Raw genomic sequence first — 17,643 nt, forward strand, 5'->3', positions numbered from 1 at the left:
GGCTTGTGATGGAACAGTTTGGCTTCTGCTCTCTCAACCTGGAGAAAGAGCTGGTCTGGCTGTACGTGTGTGCTTGGTTTGTAAAGATTTGTGTAATAAAGGAAAAATTGATCCAATTAAAAGCACATTGCAAGCGGCTCATTTTCTTATTAAAAACACTTCATCTCCTCCCTTTGGTGGCAGCTTGGTTTTTATGGCCAGCAGGGATTAGTCTTGGGAACACAACGGCTCCAAAGACCCCTTTTATGCCGTCAGGTTGCAGAGGATAAATCTGATCTCCTGGCAGGTCTCGTGTAACTCTACCTGACAGCTCCCTCCCCACCTCATAAACAAATACTAGAGTTTCGTGCCTTAATTCAGGCTGAGACTCCCAGAAGGGCTGTATCTTACTTTGCACTGGAGCTGATACCTGATGTTGTAAAGGTCTGCTCCGCATTCACTGGCACTGAGGGAAGCCTGGCTGGAGGCTTCAGCACCCATGTCACTGGCTCAGCTCTGCCCCACTGCTGAGGTGATGTATTTGCTGGAGGTGGTGGGAGGGCTGCTGAGGGTTCACCTGGTTTTCTGGATAATTTTGATAAATGCTGCAAAAGGACATACTAGAAACAGTGGATTTAAGTGGGGCAAAAAATGAGCTAAGCAATTTGCCCCTCAGCATTCAAAGGCATTGGGACATCAGCAACATGTGCAGGGGCGGCCCTGGTGCTGCTGCCCAGATGGGTTGCAAGTCTGGGTGAAGATTTTTACCACTTGGACTCAGGTTGATACAGAATCACAGATTCATAGAACTGTTTTGGTTGGAAAGGACCTTTAAGACCACTGAGTCCAACCATTGTCTAACTACCAAGTCTGGTGCTAAACCATGTCCCTCAGCACCACTTCTGTTTCTTTTAAAAACCTCCAGGGATGAGGGTGCAACCACCTTCCTGAAGAGCCTGTTCTAGTGCTTGAGAACCCTTTCAGAGAGTAAGTTTCTTCTAATGTCCAAACCAAACCTCCCTGGGTGCAACCTGAGGCCATTTTCTCTTCTCCTATCACTTGTTACTTGGGAGAAGAGACCAACTCCCACCTCACTCCAACCTCATGTCAGGGAGTTGTAAAGAACCAGGTCTCCCCTCAGCCTCCTTTCCTAAAGATTAACCAACCCCAGTTCCCTCAGCCACTCCCCACAAGCCCTGTTCTCCAGACCCTTTAGCAGCTTCATTACACTTCTCTGGACCTGCTCCAGCACCTCAATGTCCTTCTTGGAGTGAGGACCTTGAAATTGAAGACAGTACTTAAGCTGTTTCCTCACCAGTGCCCAGTACAGGGGGACAATCACTTCCCTGGTCCTGCTGGTCGCACTGTTGAAGCAGCTGCTTATCAAGCAGCAGTTAAAACATAGAGGAGTTGATCAGACATAAGATCCTTGCAGAACAACTGCCCTGCCAGTGCTGATAGCCTCACCCTACTGTTGTGAGATGTTGCAGTGTCCTAGGGTGGCAGCAGCTAAGCCATGAACATTTGTTCTGGGCAGCAGCTGACAGCCTGGGTTCCTAAAAGGGGGAGGGGGAGAGGCTGTTTCTCAGTCAAAGGGGGCAAAGCTACAAAAGTAAAAATCTAGCCAGATGCTTTGACTCTTTCCTATTGTATAGCTTCAGTGATTTTTCTGGGTCATTACTCCGTGTGAGGATTTAAAGTTATTTCATTTTACACAACTAATTACTCTACTTGCCTGGCAATTTTAGATTACAATGAGCAGTGCATAAGGTCAGTTAGCAGACTGAGTCACAGCACAGATTTCAGTCCAAACAAAATTTCACAGCAACCAGCAAGATTTGTTGTTGTTGTTTTTCCCTTTTCTGAACAAAATGCCAAAACCTGAGGTTTTGAAAGAAATATAATGACATAAACCACCAGCAAGCAGAGGTGTTACAGAGGTAATAGAGAGGCTGTTTATAGGAACAGATCTCAAGGACATGGAAAATCTATACACTTTACTTCTGACCAGGCAGGTATAAGGGAAACCATTACCTCCTTTAATAGATGCAAAGCTTGCCTTACAGCTTTCTTAATGCACCTGATTGTGCCTGGGAAATGAAAACTAAAGGTTCCTGTGGACTAGTTCAATCTTAATTCTGTTATGGCACTATCAGACCTGAAGGGAGATGAATGAGACCTTGAGAAGACAGAAGGGCTCCACAGACCCTACTCAGAAGAATATGGACTGCTGTTTCAGCAGAGCTTGAGGCTGTAGCCTTAATATGGCTTGTATTTTATGGACAGTTTGTGTCTAAACTGCTGAGCACACAAGACAGCAGAAAAACTGTGACCTCTTAAAGGTAAATGAAACCAACAATGCATGGTCCAAGGGAAGAGAAGAAAGAATCAGGGATGCTGGTGGGCAGAAAGCCTTAGGGAGTGTGATGGGACCTAGAATTACAGAATGATAGAACTGCCAGAGCACAGCCCCTCTGTGGACTATTTTAGTAAATAGTTATTGAGAGAGAACATCTTTCACATCTGGAGCAGCCACTTTCAAAGCTTAGCTTGCCCTCTGCCCAACACAGCCAGGTAACCTCAGCCAAGGAAAACTCCATCTAGAGATCACAGGAACTGCAAGAAAACCAAACATTTCGCTCACTGCAGACCTAAAGCAGCATAAGAGTTGGGCAGTGACACCCTCTGGATGTCCTCCACCCATGCACAACACACCTTGAGCCCACCAGCATCTCTCCCTGCTCCCCAGCTGGGCTTCTCCCAGGTCCTTTGTGGCAGGGGAGGGGAGCCTGCTGCTGCTCCCTGCCAGCACACCAGTGACACACTGCTTCTTTTCCAACATTTCCTAGATGGAGAACAGAATTCTCCCAGGCTGAGGCTCAGCTAGTCTGCACCGTGTGAAGGAAACTAATTGTCACTCAAATCCTTGAGGAGAGGAGCTCCTCCTGTGGCTGCTGAGAACGTCTCTGTTTGCTCTAAGCACTGCAGCACTCAGGCATTTGTTCTGCGTTGCGTGCGTCGCGCTGGGAACCAGCAAGTGAGAACAGCTCTTGGGGAAATCCCACCAGGGCTGTCAGAGTTTGCTGTCAGCACCTCATCCCTTCCCCTAATCAAGCTCCTCACCTCCAGACAGAGTGAGGGGCCATGGGACAACCAGCTCTCTGATACACCTTTAACAGGGACTGAAGTGGTTCCTCCTCTACACTACTGTGTCCAGCTCTGGAGCCCTCTATACAGGAATGACATGGAGCTGCTGGAGTGGGTCCAGAGGCCATGAAGGTGTCCAAAAGGTTGGAGCACCTCTCCTACAACGACAGGCTGAGGGAGTTGAGTTGTTCAGTCTGGAGAAGAGAAAGTTCCAGGGAGACATTCTTGTGGCATTTCACTGTATGAAGTGGGCTACAAGGCAGCTGGGGAGGGACAGTTTAGAAGGGCTTGTAGAAGCAGAATGAGGGGCGATGGTTTGAAACTGGGCAAGGGTAGATTTAGATTGGACATTAGGAGCAAGTTCTTTCCTATGAGGGTGGTGAAACACTGAAACAGGTTTCCCCAAGAAGTAGCAGGTGCCCCATCACTGGAGACATTCAAGGTCAGACTCGATGGGGCCCTGAGCAACCTAATCTAGTTAAAGATGTCCCTGCTTACTGCAGAAAGGTTGGACAAAATGACCTGCAAGGGTTCTTTCCAACCCAACACATTCTGTGATTCATTTCTATGGTTTTCTGATCACTGTCTTTCCTCCTGTACAGTCTCTTTGTGGTGGGTTGATCCCTATCCTCTCTCTAACAGTTTTATCACTGAGCCTGGCATTATGCTGCATGGAATAACTCAGTTTGGGTCAGCAGTCCTGGTTGTGTCCCCTCCCAGCCTCTTGCCCACCCAGCCTATTCACTATGGGGACAGAGTGGAAAGGAGAGGAAGCCTGGATGCTCTGCAAGCTCTGCTCAGCAGTGGCCAACACACTGGGGTGTTATCACTGCTGGTTTAGGCACAGATCCAAAATGCAGCCCCAGAGGGGCTGTGACAAAGTCAGTTCACTCCATCCTGGCCAAATCCAAGCACATTCTTACACACAACAGGAGGTGGCCAGAGTGCTTGCCCCAGGTGCCAAATGGAGATGCTTGCACAGTTGGTATGAACTTAATGAGGTGCTGTCAGTGACAAATGCTGGCTTCAACAGGGGGGAAAACCAATGCAGGCAGATCAGTGACTGGGTTGGTCTCAAGGTGCCTGCTTGGAGACCACTCTGATGAGGTAAAGCATTGCTTGGCTGTGCAGAGCCAGAGCAAGCAGAACTAAAAATGGGCTTTTAGGCACTCTGAATCAAATTGGGATTTGGTTTGGTTTGGTTTGCTCATGGAATAACACAGTTCCTAGCTGGAGAGCCTGGGGGATGTTTCCACATCTGCCCTGGATGGAGTGCAGTGCTTGGTGAGCTGCAGCCATGTGGGCAAGCAGCCATGCCTCTGGGCCTCTCTGCTGCTCTCCTTTACAGGACTTACTCCTGCAAATCTCAGGTGAGGCACCTTCACGTCTCCCAGCACACATCTTACCTACTTACCCTGACCTGGAATGGTTCAAAGGATTGGGCATCTACTATCTTCTGGGCAACCTGAGCCAGTGTATCACCACCCTCAGTGTAAAAAAATTCTTCTTTCACCCTTTGACCTGTCACAACAGTCCCTGCTAAAAAGTGTCTGATCTATCATGCCTGTAGGCTTCCTTGAAGTTCTGAAAGGCCACCAGGTTTCCCTGGAGCCTTCTCTTCTCCAGGTTCCAACTCTTTCCAGGCTGGCCTCACAGCAGAGGGCTTCCAGGCTTCTCTTCTCCAGGCTCCAACTCTCTCCAGGCTGGCCTCACAGCAGAGGGCTTCCAGGCTTCTCTTCTCCAGGCTCCAACTCTCTCCAGGCTGGCCTCACAGCAGAGGGCTTCCAGGCTTCCCATCATGTGGCATCCTCTGGCCCTGCTCCAACAGGTCAATGTCTCTCCTGTGCTGAGGACTCCAGAGCTGCCCCAGCACTGCAGGGGGGGGGTCTCAGCAGAATGGAGCAGAGGGGCAGAATCCCCTCCCTGCCCCTGCTGCCCGCACTGCTGTGGATCAGCCCAGGTCATGGTTGGTTCTGGAGTATGAGCCCATGGGGCCAGCTCATTTCCAGCTTTTCACTCACCAGCATCCCCAAGTTCTTCTCCATTCGGCTGCTCTCCAGCTTTTCATCCTCCAGCCTGGATTAATACTTAGGATTGCCCTGGACCATGCACAGGACCTTGCAGCTGGTCTTGTGGTACCTCATGATGTTCACACCCTCTCAAGCTTGTGCAGGTCATCGTTTCCACAAGAGGAAGGGCAACGCTTTGCTTTTTCAGAGTCACAGCAGCCTGCAAACGCCAGTGGTGCTGCCCAACCAACCTGGCAGGGTGGTGGGTCTAGACAGCAAGAAGACACTGCTGTCCCTGGTGAGAGCTGGATCACTTTCTCCTCTGCTTGGCTGAAGCAGACACTCTGCAGACACCGCCCCACGTCACAGGCTCCTGTGCCGGCTGCGAGCGCGGCGTTCGGGCTGCTCCAGCCTCGGCAGCGAGCCAGCGCCTGGCCCGGCGCTCCCCGAGGAGCTTGGCTGCCAGCAGGGTGGGCTGCTCTTGGAGCCGTGTTTTCAATTAGGGCTCCAGGCTCAGATCGTGGCTGCATTGGCAGAGGCCTCCTCCCGAGGCCCAGCGATTGATTTACTGAGTTGATTAAAGTATGACAATAATTTTGCGCGAGGCTGCAAACACGCCGCAGTGTGCATTTTTATCATCTTTGGTGCCGTTCCAATTAGCTCCAGACTCTCCTCTCCCCCTCCTCTTTCTGACCTGCCTTGCTCACTAACAAATTCCAGCTCTCCTGGCCTCACTTTTGTGTTTGTAAGAGCTGCTGATGCCTCTGTGTGCGCTCGGAGCTGTTTGGACACGGGCTGGCTAGCGGCGGGGAGCCCGGCAGGCCAGAAGCTGCTTCCCAGTGGAAAATGCATCCAGAACTGTCTAGCTGGAGCTATTTATTCTGATCCCACTGGCAAAACGAGGGTAAATCATTTGGAGATGCTGGGAATAAAACCCATCTACCATAAAGAGCTTTCTCTTAGCTACCTGAGGGTTCTCCAGGTGAGAGCCCTGGGTTTCCTGTGACACCTTCTCTGTCCATGGAGCTGATCTCACCTGGTATCAGCAAGGGCCCTGACATCCTCAGTGCCCTTCCACAAGCATTTTCTGGCCATCACAGAGCTAAGTACAAAATGGTCCCCTCTGCAGCACCAATAAGCCCAAAATTCAACCTCACCAAACCCACCAACTACTAAAGCAGAGCCACAGACAAGTTCAGAACCAGCACCTGTCACACAGTCAGAAACTAAATACTAAAGCTAATACATGCCAAAACCTGTGTGTTCCTTGGGACCCCATGAGTGTTTTGGTGCTTTGCAGGCAGAGAAGGATGCTCCAGGTGCTCCCAGCACGCCAGGGCAGCCCTGCAAGTGGCACAGGGTGGGCACAGCTCCAGGGGTACATGTGGGAGCTAGGTGGGGAGTGAGGGATCCTGCCTCAGCCAGCTGCATTCCATGGACTAAAAAGGACATGATTTTGTCGGCAAGGCACTGCCTGCCTTCAGGCCCTGTGCCACTGGGGCTTTGTAGTTGAATTACCACTGCCCTGGCTGGGGGTGGGGGCTCAGAAATGGGAGATGTTTCACCACCAAATCAAGTGTCATCAGCATTCCTCTGCCCTCTGGCCTCAGCACTGTGAAACAGCAGCGATGACTGTGCCAGGGTCAGACTGCAGCATCTGCCTCTTGTTCCCACCCAGCATCTCCAGAGAAACCCTGCTCCTGCAGTGACCATGCTGGGACCATGAAATCACTCTGGGTCTGCTTCCCCACTGACATGTTTGCTTGGGGCTTGCAGGGAGCACCTAGGAGTGATTAATAACATCCCAAACACATGAAGACCACGCTTCATAGGAGCGATTAATAACATCCCAAACACAAGCAGAACACCTCCACGACGTTGTTTCCTGCTAAACAGGGGCATTGCTATGGCAAACTTCATCTATCACTATTTCAAACCCAAACAAACGAGCCCAGGCTGTTAAAAATACACTTTTCAAGATGAGCTGTGCCAGGAAGACGAGGAAAACATTGACCAGAAAGCAAGGGAGGTGGTGAGCAGGAGCCCACCTCCATCCACTGCCCTCCAAACCCAGGCTGCTTTTGGCAGCGCCCTCAAGGCAGGGTGCAAGTGCCTCAATGACCTCTGTTTCCATCAGCTCTATGACACATCACAGATGGAAATATATCAGTCCCAGGGAATATCCCCAACTCCCTGGAGGAGAGAGATGAATTGGCAAATGGAAGGCAAGGGCGATAAGGGAGTTTTTATAAACATAACCTAATTGTATTACTTCAAAGTCCTGAAGTTTATTGCCCTGTTTAATGATGTGCCTCGTTATTTATGGCATAGCACAACGAGGCTGCTATTGATTTAATACACTTCCTTAAAGACTGTCATTGTCACAAGCAATAAAACAGAGCCATTCTGACACAGCTCAATTATGTCACATCTCCATCACCCAACCTCAAAGTACCCCCACGGCGCAGGGACCATTGTGGCAGGGCCAGGAGCAGCTGGTGAACTGGGTCACCCTGGGCAAGGATGGAACTGCAGTGTGGCAGGAGCAGGCAGGATCACAGAACTACAGAATGCATTGGGTTGGAAGGGACCCTCAAAGGTCACCTTGTTCAACCTCCCTGCAGTGAGCAGGAACACCTCCAACTAGAGCAGGTTGCTCAAGGTCCTGTAAGTTTGACTGTGAATGTCTCCAGGGAACCTCCATCACATCTGTTGGGGTAGGTTCACCTGGCTCAGGGCTGCTGCCCAGGGTCATCTGCCACCATGCTGGGCACTCGGTTTGGCACAAGTCTCCTGCCTGCACCTGCTGACTGGCGTGGTGATGGTGTATGCATGGGAAAAAGGGGGTGAGGGATGGAAAACAGCTTGAATGATAACTGGCATTTGTGCCCCTGCCCATTCCCACCACCTCCTCACCTTTCTGGTACTGGAGCCAGAGCTGCTGCTGGACCTTCTTGCTGGGGAAGTGGATAGTGCAGCTGAACTCAGAGCCATACAGAGCCTCTGTGATGTAATGGGAGCCAAACTGCTGGATGAAGGCGAGCAGCTCCTCCCGGCTGCTGTCCTTGTTCAGGATCTTCAGGATGTTGGCAAAACCTGTAGGAGGGAGGCAGGGGATCACAGGATGGCCAGGCAGGGCTGCTGGCCACAGCCAGTGAGAAGGAGGCCCAGAAGATATTGTGCTTGAGATACACAACTCCCCACATGGGTACAAAGCTCAGTTCCTCCTTTTGCCTCCACAGGATTTTTTGGAATCCACCACCTGTTCTTTATTCTGGGCTGTTGCTCTGGCATCCTTCTAGGATTCCTCTTCCTAGGAGAGTTTGCAAATCATTTTACAGGGATGTGCACATGGACACACACACAGAGACACACACACCAACACCCTCCTGCCAGCTCCAGCTCATTCTGCAGGCTGCTGGCACATCATCAGCACTCTCCTCTGAGGCTGAGTTTGGCCTTTCCTTTGCAGTAAAAGCATAACCAGAGATGTTCTCCTGGTGTAAGGATGAATTTATCCTAGATTGCACTGCAGAACATCCCCAGTGTAAATGCCCTACCTGACTGATAGCTGTTTTAGGAAAGCTGGAGACAGCCCAGAGGGACATCCAGGGATGGGCTGATGGCAACTCTGTGAGTGGATGAGAGTTGGAGAATCTCTTGAGCAGTGCTCTGCAGTGCCCATGCCAACAGCAGAGACTGCTGCCATGGGGCAAGGACACAGGTCCTCCTCACTCTATGGAGATTACAGAATCATAGAACTGTTTTGGTTGGAAAAGCCCTCTAAGATCATCAAGTCCAGCTTTCAGCTAACACCACCATGGCCATTAAACCATGTTCTGAAGTGCCATGTCAGCATGTTTTTGGAACACCTCCAGGGATGGTGACTCCACCACCTCCCTGGGCAGCCTGTTCCAATGCCTGACCACTCTTGCAGCAAAGAAATGTTTCCTAATCTCCAACCTATACTTCCCCTGGCACAATTTCAGGCCATTTCTTCTCCTTCTATCACCTGAGACTAGAAAGAAGAGACCAATCCCCACCTCACTGCAACCTCCTTTCAGTTGTAGACAGCAATGAGGTTTCCCCTCAGCTTCCTCTTCTCCAGACTAAACAACCCCAGTTCCCTCAGCTGCTCCTCACCAGCCCTGTCCTCCAGACCCTTCACCAGCTTCAGTGCTCTTTCTCCAGACCCACTCCAGCACCTCGATCTCCTTCTTGGAATGAGGGGTCCAGAACTGAATCCAGAATTCCAGGTGCACCCTTGCCAGTGCTGAGTACAGTGGGCATGATCACTTCCCTACTCCTGCTGGCCACACTATTGCTGATGAGAGATGAAATGTCATGCAGACACTGGTGACAACACAGCATCACTAGAGCTGGCTGATGCCACTGTTTTGCTTCAGTGGTGGAACTGAAAACATGATGGTTGAGACCCTACCCCTGGAGGTGTTTAAGGCCAGGCTGCTTGAGGCTCTGGCCAGCCTGCTCTAGTGTGAAGTGTCCCTGCCCATGGCAGGGGGGTTGGAACTGAACGATCCTTGTGGTCCCTTCCAACCCCGATTGATTCTATGATTCTATACTGCAAGAAAATATGACATAACTGTCACCAAAATGAGCTGATCTTGCTGGTTGGTTGATTGAAATAGAAGGGTGATGTAATAAAAGAAAAAAAAAAAAGCTAAAATTTGAATTCAACCCAAATATTTTGTTCAGCTCTGAGCAGGTTATTTCATTCTGGGGCTGTTGCAGCCTGTCTGCACTAAATCATTTCCCCCTCCCCCCCACTTCTTTTCCTTTCTCCATTAAAAAAAAAAAAACCAGGTTGATTTTTAAATAAGAAATGCTGTTTTGAAACGAAAAGGCAAAACATTTCAGGTCACAACAAAACGTTTCAGCATTTCTGGAACAAAAATATGTAGCTACAAAAATGTGGAAGTGAAATGTTTTGACGTTTGCAGGATCCTCCACCCACCCCTTCCTCATCTGTGACTCCCTGTTTTATATGACCCACATTTGCAAGTGGTTTGGGTCCTTCTGAAACCATCTTTTTTTTTTTTTTTTCCTCTTTTCCAAAGACTTGCTGGGTTTGGTACATACACAGGTACACAGCCACCCCCACACACAGCTTCCCCACGGTGCTGCTTCCCTAGCTTGATCTAATCCCAACTTCCTAAAGGCAGGTGAGGGCTTCACCTGCTGGAAAGCAGCTCTGTGGAGAAGGACCTGGGCGTGCTGGTAGACAACAAGTTCCCCATGAGCCAGCAAAGTGCCCAAGAAGGCCAATGGCATCCTGGGGTGCATTAAGAAGAGTTTGGCCAGCAGGTCGAGGAAGGTTCTCCTCATTTGCTCTGCCCTGGTGAAACCTCATCTGGTGTACTGTGTCCAGTTCTGGTCTCCCCAGTTTAAGAGAGTCAGGGAACTACTGGAGAGACTCCAGTGGAGGTTACAGAGATGCTGAAGGGCCTGGAGCATCTCTGTGAGGAGGTAAGGCTGAGAGCCCTGGGGCTGTTGAGCCTGGAGAAGAGACACCTGAGAGGGGATCTTCCCAATACTCAGCAAGAGCTAAAGGCTGGGGGGCAAGAGGATGGGGCCAGACTCTTTTCAGTGGTACCCAGTGACAGGACAAGGGACAATGGGCACAAAGTGGAACCCAGAGGGTTTCATCTGAATATGAGGAAAAGTTTATTTGCTGTGAGGGTGCGGGAGCCCAGGAGCAGGCTGCCCAGGAAAGTTGTGGAGTCTCCTTCTCTGGAGAGATTCCAAGCCCACCTGGACATTACCATCATGGTCAACCTGCTCTGGGTGACCCTGTTTAGCAGGAGGACTTGATGATCTCTAAAGGCCCCTCCCAAGCCCCCACCATGCTGGGATTCTGGGCTTGTTGGTTTGTGTGACTGGGCTGCACAAGCTCCCTGCCTCAGTTTCCCTCCCTGTACTGCAGCAGTGCTGGGAGCTCAAAGCACTGTCTGGAAGTGAGAGATGATGGTGAAATGCTGTCCTGGTTTCATCTGGGACAGAGTTAAGCTTTCTTCCTAGTAGCTGGTGCAGTGCAGTGCTGTGTTTTGAATTTAGTGTGAGAACAAAGTTGATAACATGCTGATCTTTCAGTTGTTGCTAGGAGGCTTATCCTAAATTCAGGATTTCTCAGTTTTCCTTGCTCTGCCAGCAAGGAGGTGCACAAGAAGCTGGGAGGGAGCATGGACAAGACAGCTGACCTGAGCTAGCCAAAGGGATATTCCCTGCCATAGAACATCATAACCAGTATACAAACTGGGGAGAGTTGGCCAGGAGGGGCTGATCACTTCTGCAGCACTGGGCAGGGGATGGTAAGGAATTGCATTGTGCACCTCTTTTCTTCTCTTGGGGTTGATTGCTCTCTCTTTTTTTGTTATATTCCTTTTTATTAGTATTGTTATTATTATTTTAGTGACTAAACTGTTCCCTCAACCCACAAGTTTTACTTTATTCCCCAGTTGCCTTCCCCATCCCACTGGGAGAAGGGAGGACTGAGCAAGCAGCTGCTTGTTGCTTAGTTGCTGGCTGAGGTTAAACCATGACAGATGCTTAGCAAGACTGTGCCTTGGGGCAGAAGACCACCACCCACCCACCTACCCACCCATGCAAAGCCTCACCTGCAGAGAGGGTGATGGAGCTGAGCTTCACCCTGTAGAGGTTGCTCCTGACCCGCCAGTGCTGCACCATGGGGTAGCCCATGGCCTCGTCGTACTTGATGTCCCCTGCAAGTGAAGAGCTGATGTTCAGTCCCTGCTGACCATGCTCTGAGAAATGCTCAATGCTCACACTGAGCAATTGCTCTGTGACACGCCACAGAGGCAAGAAATGAGGTGGCAGCAGGGATGGTAACCTCCTCTGATGGTCATGACATGGAGTTCCCAGGCTGCTGGCAGCACCAGTGCTGCAGGGGCTGAGGTGCTGTGTTGGGGTGGACTCACACAGCCTATTTCTGCCCCAGGCACACAGCAGGGATACCATGAAGGACCCCAAGACGCCAGGATTGCTGATGCCTCTCAAGGACCATGCTGGGATCCAGGGTGGGAGGAGGGGCTCTGGCTCCTACACTTGTCCCCAGGGGGCTGAGCCTGGGGGCAACTCGTACCGGTGAGAAGCTGGAGGTCAGGAAGGGGCTCCGAGAGGACACCACGGCACTGCTCCTCCACGGGCAGAGGGATCACCAGGAGGCCATCAGCCAGCTGGGGGAAGTCCTTGATGAAGTTATTCTCCCTGCAGAGAGAAAAAGACAACTGCAAAGCAACGATGCAGGCCACGGCCTGGCAGCAGGGCTGAGCTGCCCTGGTGGCACAGGGACAGGCAGGGAGGGAGCGTGAAGGACATCTCTGGGCAGACCTAACAGGGCATGGGTTTGAAGTCCCCACCACCAACCACCCTGAGGTGATGCTTAATGAGCTCCTCAGGGACCAAGGCTCCATTAGCTCTCCAGCATCATAGGACTGCTCTCAGCTTGGGGACCTGGCCATTGGTTTTGGCCTGGATTGTCAAAGTGTGGCACTGGAGAGGGGGCAGACAGCAGCAACGAGAGAGGAATGGATGCTACACCCCAAACTGCCCTTTTCCACCAGGTGAAGCATCTTCCCAGTACAGAACTATGAGGAAGCATGAGAACAAGCCCTGCTGAAGCTCCCCAAACCAGGCAGCAGCATCACCCTCACAGCTTTGCCCCTGATGACTGAGGGAAAAGTACTTTTAAAGCCAGATACCAAAACAAAAAGTCATTGTGTGCAGCTCAGGGGGCAGTTTCACCAGACAGCCACACACCTGGGCTCTTCTCTAACCTTGGCAGGTCTAACATAGAACAGACACCTAATGAATTGTTTCTAGAACAAAGATGCTGGGGAAATGATTTGAAATAGTGAGCAGGCAGGTCTGTGGGAGAAAATCCTTCCCTGGCAAGCCCAATGCCTTGTCCCTGCACAAAGGAAACAGGAAGGGACATTTCAAATATTGATCTTAGAGCCAAAATATAGGCCAGGAGGCTCTGTGTCCTCTGGGTACAGAGACAAAAGGGCAGCAGAGCAGAGAAAGGGAGGTTCCTGCAAAATCAGGTCAGCCCCAGGAGCTGGGGGGAGGCTCAGGCTGGCACCGCCTGCCCCAGCTGCATTTCTCTGAATGAATTTTCCTTTAAGCAGCTGCTGGTCTCACTCCTCTTCCCCAGTTTTATTCCCCAGAGCCTGTCCTGAGGGTGGGGGATGATGCTCCATCATTCCATCATCATCTCACACATGGGGACACCTTGGCCACCTCCAAGGGTCCAGCTGCAGTGAGATGCTGACCACCTCCCTGGGGCCCTCCTGCTGCTCCTGGGCCAGAATACAGCCAGTACCAGCTGTATCAGTGGTCAGCAGGAGGCTATAGCTCTGTGCAACCATCCTGATGCTCCCAGCCCTGAGGTGGGTGAGGAGCACTGGGATGAGCAGCTGCAGGCGGGGACACATGAATGAAACCAAGAATGGCTGCAGAGGCAGCCCTGGCAGCAGGCAGCAGCCTGCCTTCATGCTGCACCCCCATCTCAAAGCCACTGGTACCTGATTGCATCTCAGGAGCTTCACTTTAGGCCCTGCTGGAGACTAAATGGTTGATTTGTCTGAGGGGAGCAGCCTCTTGCTCAGACAGATGCTCACCAGTCCCCCACTGCTCACACCTGGGGCGGGATGGCCGTGGTGGGACAGAGCCTGGCTGCTCGCAGGGATGCAAATGGGAAACTGCAATTGCTGCTGGAGCTGTGTGGCTGGTGGGCTGCAAAATGAGGCAAGTGGGTAGGGAATGCAGGAAGGGGCATGGCAGCTCCTCTGCCTCAGCACAAAAGGGAGAAAAGCATCAGCACTACCAAATCCCAAAGCTCTGTGCAGGCGATACTGCACCAGGAAAATGAGACACAGCTGCACAGAGCCCACTGCCACCCCAGGGCGTGGGGAATGTCCCCTTCATGGGGGATCAGCCCTGCAACCTGCACCCAGCAGTGCACAGGGGCCAGCTGGGTCACAGCAGAGGTCTGTCCAGCCCTGCAGGACCACGAAGGAATGCCCTGGAAGACAATGACACTGGTGGCTGGTGGCACCTTCCCAAGTGCTCTCCCATTGCCTTGAGACAGATTTGGTGGTGCCAGAAGAGCTCAGCTGCAGGGGACAGAAAAACATGGCATGGCAGACACCAGAAGACCAGAATCACAGAATTCTTTTGGCTGGAAAAGCTCTCTAAGATCAAGTCCAGCCATCAGCTTAACACCACCATGGCCACTAAGCCATGTCCCAAACTGCCATGGCCACACATTTCTCAAACACCTCCAGGGATGGTGACTCCACCACCTCCCTGGGCAGCCTGTTCCAATCCCAGACCACTCTTGCAGCAAAGGAATGTTTCCTAATCTCCAAACTAAACCTCCCGTGGCACAATTTCAGGCCATTTTCTGTCATCCTATCCCCTGATACTAGGGAGAAGAGACCAATCCCCACCTCACTTCATCCTCCTTTCAGAGAGTTGTAGACAGCAATGAAATCTCCCCTCAGCCTCCTCTTCTCCAGACCAAACAACCCCAGTTCCCTCAGCTGCTCCTCACCAGACCTGTTCTGCAAACCCTTCACCAGCTTAGTTGCCGTTCTCTGTACCTGCTCCCTGACTTCAATGATCTTCTTGGAGTGAAGACCCCAAAACTGAACACAGTTTCCTTATTCCCTTCCTCTCCACCTCCAGCCCCCTGCTCTCTGCCACTCTGAAGCAGGGACGAGCTGAAGCTGTGCAGGAGGAAGCACCCAACTGGGCACAGGTTCTGACCATGGCACAGCCCCCTGCAGAGTCCTGCCAAGCCTGCACTGTGCTGAGCCCTTGCTGTGAGTGTGGGAAGGCAAACTGGGAGGGTGTATGACAGGGAGAGCCATACCCACTTGTGCCAGGCAGCATGCCTGACCCTGTGCCATGGAGCTGCAGCCAGCAGCGAGTGGCAGCTCCTCTTCCACTGTGCCTCATTAACAACCCTGTGGCTTGCAGCACTGCACACCACAGAGGCACAAGGAAGAGCTTCTGCCAGGCTTTTGTGCTCCTTGGGAGCTCTGAGCAAAGCTGCTGGGCTCTTTGTGAGGGGCAGGGACACAGAGGAGGGAAGGGATGTGGCAGCATCCCTGTGCATGTGCTGCCACACGTGCCTCCATCCGGGGCACGGCCGAGCCACCAGCACCTCCACATGGGTGCAGGGCAACAGCAAGGGTTCCCAGCCAGGGGCCTGGGACATTTCCAAGAGGCACAATGATGCCTTCATGACCTTGTGGTTCCTACTGATCATGGAGCCAGGTTTGTTCTGCTAGGATCAGGAGGGAGCCAGGCCAACTTGCTGGCCCCACAACATCCTCCTCTGCATCTTGCTCTGCCCCTCAGTATCCTCCCAGCACTCACAGAGCAGATGCTTGATGCTTGTAGGAGCAGTGGGCACAGGGCAGGCTGCTCTCTCCAGCACCCTGCACACTGAATCCACTCCTTGGCTCACATCCCTCAGGGCACTTTGCACATTCTGAGTCATTACACAAGGAAATTCTGCTTCTGCCAGTCCCCAGCAGCCTCTGACCCAGTGTGTCCCTGCCTTGGGAGGGAGCTGACTTCCAGACAAATGAATCTTGATGCTGGGAAAGGTCAAATGGCCAAAGGCTTTACTGAGTTCTCCTGGTGGCAGGGTGGGCTGAGAAGGAAGGTAGTTGCCTGGATTAAACTGAGTTCAAAAATCCTGGCTTTGCTGGACAGTTGGTGTAGCCTGGACCATGTCATACCCCCAGCCAACGCCTCAGGTGACACAGATACAGACAGCAGCTCCCTCCACACCAGGCTGCTGGTGGGGTGAAGGCAATTAGCAGCTGCTCAGGTGTCAGGAGGAAGGCTCAGGCAGCCAAAGCCTGCTGTGCTGGCATCTTCCTGTCCTTCTGAAACTGCATGCACAAACTAGAGGTGTTTTTGGGGAATATGACCTCAAATAATACACCCAAGGTCACTCAGTGCAGCTGTGGTGCAGTGGAGGGCTGCACTGCTGTCCCCTGCAGGGCTGCTATCATCTCATGCAGCTGAAGGGAAGCCTTCACAAAGAACCAGCACCCCACAGCATCCCTGAGTAAAAGGGGGTTCTGGGGAAGCAGGACAGATTCATGCAGGTGCTGGGGAGCAGCTGAAGTGTTGTGGTGATCCTGGATGTGGATGGGGCCATGGCTACTGAGTTATAGAATGATAGACCTGTCAAGTTTGGAAGAGCCCTTTGAGATCATCAAGCCTAACCACTTGCCTAGAGCTCACAATCCCACTACTACTGCTGAGCTACAACCATTCCACCATGTCCCTCAGCACCACATCCATAAGTCTCTTAAACACCTCCAGGGATGGTGACTCCACCACCTCCTTAGGCAGCCTGTTCCAATGCTTGATAACCCTTTCTGTGAGGAAATTTCTCCCAATATCCAACCTCAATCCTAAGTCCTGGACCATGGCACAATTCTCCTGAGCCCTGGAGGATCTCATCCCTGTGCCAAGCACTGGAAGCCAGGGCAAAGCTCCCAGTGGGATTTTGGCTGGTAGACTCACATTCATTTCATTGTCTTGTTAGGAACATCACTGGGTGAAGGAGCAGCTTCTCCTCCTCAGCTCAGCCAGCTGTGGCTTCCTCCCTTCACACTTCACTCCCAAAGCACATGGCCTCAAGGCTGGACTCTGCCCACTGACCCTTTTGTAGACCCTCCTTGCTCCTGTACAACTCTCCTTACAAATCCAGGCATCACTGGTGTGGAGCTTCCAGCCTCCATCCACCACTGAGAGCAGAGCCTGCAGTGCACTGCAGCAGCTGGGCAAATACATTCATGAAGGGGGTAAGGAAAAAAAAATAAATCATAATATCAAATGACCCCACGAGTGATTAGCTGATGCCCTGAAGCATGAGATTTAATTACCCTTATCTGAGCCAGCACAGCTACAAATGTTAATCACATTATCAGCCAGCCTGCTCCTGTTCAGCACAGCCACTGTGTGAGCACCACACTGTCTGCTGTGCCCCTCTGAGCAAGAATAATTTATTCATCTTACTTCTTTCTGGCCTGTGATGGCTTGGGGAGAACAAGATGGATCTGAGGTTACTTAGTGCCAGCTTCTACAGATTCACAGATTGCACTGGGTTGGAAGGGACACTCAAAGGTCATCCTGTCCAACCCCCCTGCAGTGAGCAGGGACACCTTCAACTAGAGCAGGCTGTCCAGGGCCTCACTGACTCTGATCTTGAGTGTCTTCAGGATAAGGCTTCAACCACATCCCTGGGCAACCTCTTCCACTATTTCCCCACTCTCATTGTGAAGAACTTCCTCCTGATGTCCAACCTAAATCTCCCCTGCTCCACTTTCAAACCATTACCCCTCATCCTGTCACCACAAGCCCCTCTCCAGCCTTCCTGCAGGTCCTCTTCAGATACTGAAATGCTGCTCTAAGGTCTTTCTGGAGGTTTTTCTTCCCC

At 51.7% G+C, this 17,643-nt stretch overlaps 1 protein-coding gene across 1 annotated transcript in view; it reads right to left on the reverse strand.

The window, feature by feature from the left end:
* Window positions 1-17,643, reverse strand: part of ASTN2 (astrotactin 2) — a 400,925-nt gene that overhangs the window by 125,383 nt on the left and 257,899 nt on the right. The window contains exons 14-16 of the mRNA XM_054393630.1: window positions 12,256-12,380; window positions 11,771-11,875; window positions 8,052-8,231 (exon numbers count right to left, since the gene is read on the reverse strand). Coding sequence (XP_054249605.1) covers window positions 8,052-8,231; window positions 11,771-11,875; window positions 12,256-12,380 — 410 coding nt within the window. The remainder of the gene's footprint in view (window positions 1-8,051; window positions 8,232-11,770; window positions 11,876-12,255; window positions 12,381-17,643) is intronic.

Source organism: Indicator indicator, chromosome 28, assembly GCF_027791375.1.
Source record: "Indicator indicator isolate 239-I01 chromosome 28, UM_Iind_1.1, whole genome shotgun sequence".
Classification (NCBI taxonomy): domain Eukaryota; kingdom Metazoa; phylum Chordata; class Aves; order Piciformes; family Indicatoridae; genus Indicator; species Indicator indicator.